The sequence below is a fragment of the Cebus imitator genome, unplaced genomic scaffold (genome assembly GCF_001604975.1).
Source record: "Cebus imitator isolate Cc_AM_T3 unplaced genomic scaffold, Cebus_imitator-1.0 Scaffold5, whole genome shotgun sequence".
Lineage (NCBI taxonomy): Eukaryota > Metazoa > Chordata > Mammalia > Primates > Cebidae > Cebus > Cebus imitator.
In genome coordinates, this window is record NW_016107320.1 from 12,881,231 (window position 1) to 12,891,984 (window position 10,754).

A 10,754-nucleotide genomic window follows, 5' to 3' on the forward strand; every position below is an offset into this window, starting at 1 on the left:
TCTCGTCCAGGCTGGAGTGCAGTGGTGTGATCTCACCTCACTGCACACTCCGCTTTCCAGGTTCAAGCAATTCTCCTGCCTCAGCCTCCTGAGTAGCTGGGATTACAGGCACGCGCTACCACGCCCAGCTAATTTTTGCATTTTTAGTAGAGACAGGGTTTCACCATGTTGGTCAGGCTGGTCTTGAACTCCTGACCTCATGCTCTGCCCACCTCAGCCTCCCAAAGTGCTGGGATTACAGGCATGAGCCACTGAGCCCGGCCCTTTTCTGTTTTCTCTGTTCTGAGACCCTAGCTGATGGGATGGTGCCTTCCCACACTGATCTTCTCCACTCAGTCCACAGACTCACATTCCAATCTCCTCCAGAAACATCCTCCCTTATGAACACACCCAGAAGTGATGTTTCACCAGTTCTATAGGTATTCCTTAATCCGGTCAAGTTGACACGTAAAATTAAGCATCACAAGTTCACCTCTTATCAACTTGGTGCCCATATGCATCTCCTTAAACCTATATTTAATCTCAAAGATAATAGCTAGGTATTATTTCTGCCTACCATGATACAACTATCCTGTGTACAATCAGAAATGCATTAATCCCATCCCTAGAAGAGGAGGTGAAGTTCTTGGGTGATGTTTACTCTTCTCCTAATATCCCATAACTTAAATACCATGATGTAAAATTAGCAATAAATATTGATGTAAAGTCAATATACCTTATGTTGTATTATAAAGAAAGAAGGAAGGAAAACAGATATTTGCTCAATATATGCGTGCAGACTGGGTGCAGTGGCTCACGCCTGTACTCCCAGCACTTTGGGAGGCTGAGGTGGGAGGATCTCTTGTGCCCAGGAGGTCAAGGCTACATTGAGCTGTGATCATGCCACTACACTGCAGCCTGGGTGACAGAGTGAGATTCTGTCTCAAAAAATAAAGTGTAGGCTGGTCCGAGTGCAGTGGTGTTTACAACTAATTGATCACTACCAGTTACAGATTTCTTTGTTCTTTCTCCACACCCACTGCTTTACTTGACTAGCCTACAAAAAAAAAAAAAAAAAAAAGTGTGTGTGTGTCTGTGTGTGTGTATAAATAAATATATACATATGACTCTCTTTTGAGACAGGGCGATATGTTTTGGCTGTGTAGTCACCCAAATCTTGAATTGTGGTTCCCACAATTTTTATGTGTTGTAAGAGGGACCCAGTGGGAGGTAATTGAATCATGGGGGCAGTTACCCTTGTGATAGCAAGTTCTCACAACATCTGATGGTTTTGTATGGGGCTTTTACTCCTTTTGCTTGGCACTTCTTGCTGCTGCTGCTGTGTAAAGAAGGATGTAGTTGCTTCCCCTTCTGCCACAATGGGAAGTTTTCTGAGGCCTCCCCAGCCATGCTGAACTGTGAGTCAATTAAACTGCTTTCCCTTATAAATTACCCAGTCGCCGGTATATCTTTATGAGCAGTGTGAGAACAGGCTAATATACATGGTCTCAGTCTATCACCCAGGCTGAATTGCAGTGGCATGATCTTGGCGGACTGTAACCTCTACCTCCCGGGTTCCAGCGATTCTCCTGCCTCTGTCTCCCTACTAGCTTGGATTACAGGTGTGTGTCACCACACCAGGCTTCTTTTTGTTTTTTGTTTTTTCGTAGAGACAGGATTTTGCCATGTTGGCCAGGTGGTCTTGAACTCCTGGCCCCAAGTGATCTGATCAGCTTGGCCTCCCAAAGTGTTAGGATTACAGTTATGAGCCACCACACCCAGCCTATATGAGACTTTCTTAATGAAACACTCTGTTTCTGTAACATGGTTTTAGTTGGTATTTATAACTTCTACTATCCATTTGTAGAATAAGTCAGTTATAAATACCAGCTAAAATCCTTACTCTGTGTTCCCTTTGCCTTCAGCAAGCACCTTAGCTGGTTGTTGTGGTTCTTACCTGGCAGAGTGACCCAAACCTTCATTCCTGAAGAGTCTGGGCCATTTGTAGTGCTGCCTAGATTGGGTTGTTGTAGTTTTCCACTGACCTTAGTTGCAGAGCATGGTAATACTGAGACATGCCCTAAGCCATCTCTTGTATTCCAATTTCTCCTTGGTAGTCTGGATCAGTCACCCCAGCCAACATAGTAATTCACTTCTTGGCCTTTTGACTCAGATGCATAAGAAGCCCAAAGTGGCTGGGTGTCAGTCTTAATTTCCAGTTCAGTGGAATCATTATTGTGGCTCCTGGTGGCAGCATTTCTCCTTGTGGAACTAAGACCTTCAGGCCAGCAGAGCATAAAATCTTGGGAATAGGCAGCAAAAATTTTGCTAGTGGGTCACTAGGGATGATAGTGAGTGGTGCCACTCCCATTTCTGCCCCTTGATTCCTGGACACATGAATCCTGGCTATGGGAAAAACAGTTCCATATGTTGGATGCTGATTCAGCGCACCTACAGGTTGTCCCAATCCTGCCAAGTATCACCACCTAGCTGGTGCTGTAACTGTGATTTCAAAAGACCATTTCACCACTCTGTCAAGCCAGCTGCTTCAGGATGGCGGGGAACATGGCAAGACCAGTGAATTCCATGAGCATGAGCCCATTGCCACACTTCCTTGGCTATGAAATGAGTTCCTGGGTCAGAGCACTGCTGTATGGAATACCATGACAGTGGATAAGCATTCTGTAAATCTAGGGATGATGGTTTTGGCAGAAGCATGGGCAGGGAAAGCAAATCCTATCCAGTGTCTATTCCAGTAAGAACAAAACACACTACTCCTTCGGTGATGAAAGCCATCAGTGTAATCAGCCTGCCAACAGGTTGCTGGCTGATCACTCCAGGTAATGGTGCCACAGTCGGGCTCAGCGCTGGTCTCTGTTACTGTCAGATTGAGCACTCAGAGGTAGCCATAGCCAGGTCAGCCTTGGTGAGTGGGAGTCCATGTTGCTGAGCCATGCAAAACATTTATGCCTGCTGCCATGGCCAATTTCTTCATGAGCAATGATGGGTGACTGGGCAACGACAGGGGTGGCAGGGGCCAGAGGCTGACTAGTATCCACAGAATAGGTCATCCTTTCTACTTGGTTATTAAAGTCCTCTTCTGCTGAGGTCACCCTTTGGGGAGGATTCACATGGGACACATTTATCTTCACATCTTCTGCCCCCTCAGAGAGGTCTCTTCTGGAAATACCATCACAGACATGCCCAGAAGTAATGTTTTACCAGTTCTCTAGGTATTCCTAAATCTAGTCAAGCTGACATCTAAAATTAACTATCACAATATGGACGCCTCTGATTAAATGTTCTAGTCAATCAGAATCTTGTTGGATTCTGAAAACGTTTTAATTTACTTTTTTGAATCTACATTTCAGATGGTGTTGTACCTGAAAATCTACATTTTAAGAACCTATTTAGGGCTGGGCATTGTGGCTCATGCCTGTAATCCCAGCACTTTGGGAGGCCAAAGTGGGAGGATCGCTTGAGCCCAGGAGTTGGAGACCAGCCTGGGCAACATAGGAAGACCCTGTCTCTACAAATAATAAAAAAAAATTCGCTGGATATGGTGGTGGACACCTGTGGTCTCAGCTACTTGGAAGGCTGAGGTGGCAAGATCAGTTGAGCCTGGGAGGTCGAAGCTGCCGTGAGCAGTGAAAGCTTGAAAATAACTGTCAGAGCCCAAAGTCCTGGTCTTGTTATTTTGTAATCAGCATCAGAAACAACTGTGAAGTTTTCTTCACTCTGGGTGCCTAGGTGTCCATCTGGGATTGAGGAGTTCTGCCTCCAAAAACAATGATTCCAGCTTTGGATATAAGATCCAGTTGTTTATGACCCCTACATTCTGCTTTTGCTCTTTAGACAACTTACTGGCCATTAGCATTATTTTCTGCACTAGGAGCATGGGGTCAGCAAACTACTACCTGAGATGAAATTAAACCCCTGCCCGCTTTTGTAAATACAACTTTACCGGGACACAGCCACACTCCTCAGTTTACAGCTCCTCTCTGGTTGCTTTAGTGCTGCAACAAGAGAAGTGATTAGTTGTGACAGAGCCTTATGACCTACAGAACCTAAAGAAGTTATCTGGCCCTTTACAGAAAAAAAGTTTGCTGCCTATTGCACTAGAACATTGAAAGGGAAAAAGGAGAGATTGTTTTACATTTTACCATTAAGGCTTGTCTGGTAAAAGGCTGATATACAACCACAAACAATAGCCAGTAAAATTAAGTGGGTTTAAAAATTATTTTTATTTTTGAGACGGAGTCTCTCTGTTGCCAGGCTGGCATGATCTTGGCTTACTGCAACTTCTGCCTCCTGAGTTCAAGCAATTCTCCCGCCTCAGCCTCCCAAGCAGATGGGACTACAGGCACATGCCACCACGCCCAGCTAATTTTTGTATTTTTGGTAGAGACGGGGTTTCACCATGTTGGCCAGGATGGTCTTGATTTCTTGACCTCCTGATCTTGGCCTCCCAAAGTGCTGGGATTACAGGTGTGAGTCACTGTGCCCGGCCATATTTTTATTTTTAAGGGGCACAGTAAGATATTCTATTTGCCTGAAACTACCTATCTACGCAGACTATTGGGGAACCTAAAATTTATACTATGTGGATTCCAAATACTTGCATCCAGATCATGTGGGATAACTATTTAAAATGCAGATTCCTGCTGGGCACAGAGGCTTATGCCTGTAATCCCAGCATTTTAGGAGACTGAAGTGGGAGGATGACTTGAGTCCAGGAGTTTAAGACCAGACTGTACAATGTAGTGAGACCCTGTCTCTACAAAAAATTTAAAAATTAACCAGGCATGGCTGGGTGTGGTGGCTCAGGCCTGTAATCCCAGCACTTTGGGAGGCCAAGGTGGGTGGATCATGAGGTCAGGAGTTCGAGACCAGCCTGGCCAACATAGTGAAACCCTGTCTCTACTAAAAATATAAAAATTAGCCAGGCGTGGTGGTGGGTGCTTCTAGTCCCAACTATTTGGGAGGTTAAGGCAGGAGAATCACTTGAACTTGGGAGGCAGAGGTAGCCCAGGCTGAAGTGCAGTGGCGCAATCTTGGCTCACTAGAACTTCTGCCTCCAAGCAATTCTGCCACAGCCTCTGAAGTAGCTGGGATTACAGTTGCCCACCACCACGTCCAGCTAGTTTTTGTATTTTTAGTAGAGATGGGGTTTTCCTATGTTGGCTAGGCTGGTCTCAGACTCCTGGCCTCAAGTGATCCGTCTGCCTCGGCCTCCCAAAGTGCTGGGATTACAGGTGTGAGCCACTGTGCCTGGCCTGAAACTATTTTCATCATAATACTAAGACATGATTTGCCTTTTTTTCTGGGTTGACATTGGACTATTCACGTAAAAGCAATGCTAAGAGTGCTGACATCCTAACATGAATTAAAGCAGTAGAAATAAATTACACTGTCAGTCACTGTATTCTTGACTGCCATGCATTAATGATAATAGTGCCAGTTTTGCTTAAGAATAGCCTTCATATTTTTTCAGTAAAAATTATTACTTTTGTTAACTTTTTTAAGAGATGGGGTCTCGCTATGTTGCCCAGGGTGGCGTGCAGTGGCTATTCACAGGCGCGACCCCACTACTGATCAGCATGGGAGTTTTGACCTGCTCTGTTTCTGACCTGGGCTGGTTCACCCCTCCTTAGGCAACCTGGTGGTCCCCTGCTCCTGGTAGGTCACCATATTGATGCCGAACTTAGTGCAGACCCCGATCAGCATAGTGCACTACAGCCCAGAATTTCTGGACTCAAGCGATCCTCCAGCCTCAGCCTCCCAAGTAGCTGGGACTACAGGCACGCACCACAGCGCCTGGCTTGTTAACTCTTAACTCATTAGTTTACATCTTTTTCATATTCTATGTGACAAACTGGTTAGTATGAATAAAACCTGTTGTTTTTCAGACAGGGTCTGGCTCTGTTGCCCAGCCTGGAGTACAGTGATGTTGATTACGGCTCACTGCAACCTCCCCTTCCTGGGCTCAAGCTCTTCTCCCATCCTGAGTAGTTGGGACTACAGGTCTGTACCACCATGCTCAGCTAATGTTTTTATTTTTAGAGACGGGTGAGATGGGTGTCGTCATATTGCTCAGACTGGTCTCAAACTTCTGGACTTAGCAATCTGCCCAACTCAGCTTCCCAAAGTGCTTGATTACAGGCATAAGCCACTGCGGCCCATAAAACCATTTTTTTTTTTTTTTTTTTTTTTTTTTTTTTTTTTGAGACAGAGTTTCGCTCTTGTCACCCAGGCTGGAGTGCAATGGCGCAATCTCGGCTCACCGCAACCTCCGCGTCCTGGGTTCAGGCAATTCTCCTGCCTCAGCCTCCTGAGTAGCTGGGATTACAGGCATGCACCACCATGCCCAGCTGATTTTTTGTATTTTTAGTAGAGACAGGGTTTCACCATGTGGACCAGGATGGTCTCGATCTCTTGACCTCGTGATCCACCCGCCTCGGCCTCCCAAAGTGCTGGGATTACAGGCGTGAGCCACCGCGCCCGGCTCGTTTTGTTAAATACCAAAAGTAAGATGGTGGTCTCTTGCAGAAAACAAACTTGAGTGATTATTTGAATTGGAGGCTGCAACAGATGCTCTTTTTTCATGCAACATCTTTTTTTTTTTTTTTTTTGAGACGGAGTCTCACTGTTGCCCAGGCTGGAGTGCAGTGGCGCGACCTCGGCTCACTGTAACCTCTGCCTCCTGGGTTCAAGTGATTCTCCTGCCTCAGCCTCCTGAGTAGCTGGGATTACAGGCACGTGTCACCACGCTCATCTAATTTTTGTATTTTTAGTAGAGACAGGGTTTCACCATGTTGGTCAGGCTGGTCTCGAACTTGTGATCCGCCTGCCTCAGCCTCCTAAAGTGCTGGGATTACAGATGTGAGCCACTGCGCCCAGCCATCATTTTTATTTGAAAGTACAATGGACAAACTATGGCTATTTGTATGTAAGTATTTGGCAGAACTTGACTTGAAAACAAAGGAGGCTTGTCACTTCAAGGAAGACAATTTATCTTTTGTTGCCAATGATACAATTTGATCTTTCAAGAAGAAAGCAGAATATTGGAAAACTTGTACCTGCTACTCTGAGCTTGACAGCTTCCCAATATTAAAGATTTTTCTGATGAGATTGGTAATTAAAAAAAAAAATTGTATAAGGCTGGGCGTGGTGGCTCACACCTGTAATCCAAGCACATTGGGAGGCCAAGGTGGGCGGATCATGAGGTCAGGAGTTCAGGACCAGCCTGGTCAACATGGTGAAACCCCATCTCTACTAAAAATACAAAAATTAGTTGGGCATGGTCGTGTGTACCTGTAATCCCAGCTACTCGGGAAGCTGAGGCAGGAGAATCGCTTCAACCCGGGAGGTGGAGGTTGCAGTGAGCTGAGATCATGCCACTACACTCCAGTCTGGGTGACAGAGCAAGACTCTGTCACAAAAAAAAAAAAAAAAAAAAAGGTATAATAAAATGTATCAACATTTGGAAAATCTGCATAGCTCAGTGAACTGATATTTTCCCAAATAACCAATATAAGTCACACATGGGTAAAAGATGCATTCAAAATGCAAGATAGGCTGCTCTGCCTATGGCATAGCCATTCTTTTACTTTTACTTTCTTAATAAACTTGCTTTCACTTTACTCAAAACCCAATAATAAAACAGAGTGCAAGACAGACCAACGGATTTTAATGGTATCAGAATATGAAAAGTTCAGTTTTCAGACTACACATTGCAATCCACTTTTTGAGACAGCCCCCCAAATTGCCTCTATACCCCCAAAGCTGATATAGAGGCTACAGCAGGATTTGAAGATAGAGAACCTAAATTCAAGTTCCAGTTCTGTGACTTACCTGACTGATTTTAGGCCAGTTATTTAGGTGCAGGTCTTCCTGTTTGGACAACAATACCTCGCCTCCCAACTTCCTGGCATCTTTTAAATCCTGTTAAGGTTGCCTCTACATGAAAAAAAGAAAAAAAATTATTTTGTTTGTTTGTTTAGAGACGAGTGTTGAAGTATTACCAGGCTGGAATGCAGTGGTGCCACCTGGGCTCATGCAGCCTCCACCAACCTGCTCGAGCGATCCTCCGGCCTCAGCCTCCTAAGTGGCTCAGAGCAAGGAGCTGACACCACGCCCGGTACCTCTACATTTTTTAGGGATACCTTTTTGGTAACCTATAAATCATAATAAATGCACGGAGGAGGGGCCAAAGCCTTTTTTCCTGGCAAACGCCAGTGACACCTGGTCCTCAGCACCCAGAAACGGAGGCAGGGGGCTGGGCGGCTGCTCCTAGGGCCGCGGCATCGGTCTGCAGCGTATCCAGAGGATCAGCTCGACTTTCCCGCCCCATACGTGACCGGCTGCTTCCAAGCCCCTTCCGCCACGGACACTCGAAACTGATCTCGAAGCCCCTTCTACAGCGGACACTCAAAACTCTCCCACGCGGTTAGAACTCAGCCACCCCCTCTAAGTGAGGGCCCACCGCCAGCCGTCTGGCACTGGACTTCCCTGCCCGCAGGAGGAGCCACGTCTCGCGCGACTCCCCTGCATCTCTCGCGACACTTGCCGCCAGTGCCCTGAGGCCCTGCGCATCCGACCCGCGCTGGCGCGCCACACTCCCAGCTGCCTTACCTTCTCGCCCAGCAGTCGGGCCCGCTACCCGTCAGCCGGGAGCGCCGTGGCGCCGGGTGTTCTGCACGAGCCCGGCGGGGCCGCAGGCTCCGCCCTGCTCCGCCGCGCCCCGCCCGGGCTTGGGTAAAGGCCGCGACCGGGCCATGCCGTGCCTCCTTCAGCGAGGGCAGGAGGGCGTAAAGAGCGGCAGGGCCGGCAGGTGAGTCCGCGTCCGGCGGGCGGCTGGGCCGAGGGAGGCCCGGCCTGGTGCCGGCGCTGCGGGGCGGGGTGACCCGGCTCCCAGGAAGCCCCGAGCCTGGGGAAACCCTGTGAACCCTGTGGTCTGCATTGGCGTCCCTGCTGCTGTCGCGGGGCTGCGGGCGGGCGGGCGACCTGAGCCGGAGCTCCGAGGACTTGGAGCGGTACGCCAGGGCCTAGGGTCACGAGGGTCAGGGAGGCGCCAAGGTGCCGTACGTCTGTGGGGCGGGTGGGACTGGACAATGGGGCCGAACGCTGGTGTCTGCAGGCCCCAGTCCCTCGGGCCCGCGTGAGATGCCCTCCTGACTCCCGCCCCACGGGGCAGCTTAGAAGTGTCCTTCTGGTGCCTGCGGCGCTGGTCATTGCCGAGTGGAAGGGGTGTTGGAGTTGCAGAAACAGCTGGTCACAGCCGCCTCCGCGGGAGGAGGCTTTTGAGTTCGCTTGTTACCTTTCACCTGAGACTCGGGCGATGCAAGTGGGCGTGCGCGTGCGCGCCGTGGCCCGGGGCGAGGTTTCGTCTTTTCGGAATTTGTACCACAGCCCATTAAGCGACTTCAAGCATCAGTCAAAAATAATTGGTTCCTAAGTAATGAGTTTTATTTTCTGTATTTTAAGATTCCATTAGTCGTATAATGATAGGGGCCTGGAGGCCAAAACCCAGGCGTTATTAGAACAGGGCATGACCCAGCTGACTTCGTTGGAGTAAATTTTCTGCCTTTAACTACATTTAGATTGGAAATTGGGGTGAAATGTTTTTGTTGCCATCAAGTTTCTAGCAGGGAGTCCTGTGATTCTGGGTTTGTTTTATAACTTATAGACAGAGTAAAATCATAGTTTTCCGACAGAATTGGGAACTCGCGCAGTGGTTGATCTAATGGAAGCATTTTATTTAAAGCTCCCACCCATCCAGCTGTTAAATTATGTTATTTCTCTTTTAAATTATGTAGATTTTTGTTGTTGCAGAAATGGCTCCATAAAATGATTAGTTTTGTGCGTGTGTGTGTGTATGTGTGTGTCAACAGCTACACCGTTAAGAGAAGATCATTTTCCTGATAGTTTTCTTTTATCTTTAGAGAGCGAAATGTCATCAGTGCAATCACAACAGGAGCAGTTGTCCCAGTCAGATCCATCCCCATCACCAAACTCATGTAGTTCCTTTGAGCTAATAGACATGGATGCTGGCAGCTTGTATGAACCAGTTTCTCCCCATTGGTTTTATTGTAAGATAATAGATTCTAAGGAGACATGGATTCCTTTCAACTCTGAGGATTCACAGCAGCTAGAAGAGGCATATAGCTCTGGTAGGTGAAAATTATGACTTGAAATAGACAAAGACTTTTCTCTCTTCAAACTGTAATATAATGGTCCTTATATTGAGTACTGTGAAAACTAAATTTTAGATTTTTCTAGTTAAATAATTTCTTACAGCATTTTATATAGAACTTCTGTACTAGTACCTAGCCAATCAATAATATTCAAGAATTCGGTCTGTATTTTGAAAACAGTATCTATTATTTCTGCATAGTTACCCAATAATTTTTTTTTTCTTAGAGGTGGCCATCTAATTATATTGTCCAGGCTGGACCTGAACTCCTAGGCTCAAGCAGTCCTTCTGCCTGGGTCTCCAAAGTGCTGGGATTGCAAGCGTGTTACACCCTGTTCCTGGCCCCCCAATAATAATATCTTTAATGTTTTAACTTATGTTTTACATTATTTTATTAAGAATGTGTAAGGGGCCGGGCGCGGTGGCTCACGCCTGTAATCCCAGTACTTTGGGAGGCCGAGGCTGGTGGATCACGAGGTCAAGAGATCGAGACCATCCTGGTCAACATGGTGAAACCCCGTCTCTACTAAAAATACAAAAAATCAGCTGGGCATGGTGGCGCGTGCTTGTAGTCCCAGCT

The 10,754-nt window shown here is 47.0% G+C and overlaps 1 protein-coding gene across 3 annotated transcripts in view; it reads left to right on the top strand.

The window, feature by feature from the left end:
* Positions 1-8,463: 8,463 nt before the first annotated feature.
* DDHD2 (DDHD domain containing 2) overlaps positions 8,464-10,754 on the top strand; it is a 31,355-nt gene continuing 29,064 nt past the window's right edge. The window contains exons 1-2 of one of the 3 annotated variants that reach the window (XM_017536675.2): positions 8,464-8,812; positions 9,924-10,151. In XM_017536675.2, the coding sequence (XP_017392164.1) occupies positions 9,932-10,151 (220 nt within the window). In that variant the 5' untranslated portion in view covers positions 8,464-8,812; positions 9,924-9,931. The remainder of the gene's footprint in view (positions 8,813-9,923; positions 10,152-10,754) is intronic. The other 2 variants (XM_017536674.1, XM_017536677.2) reach the window with 2 other exon arrangements.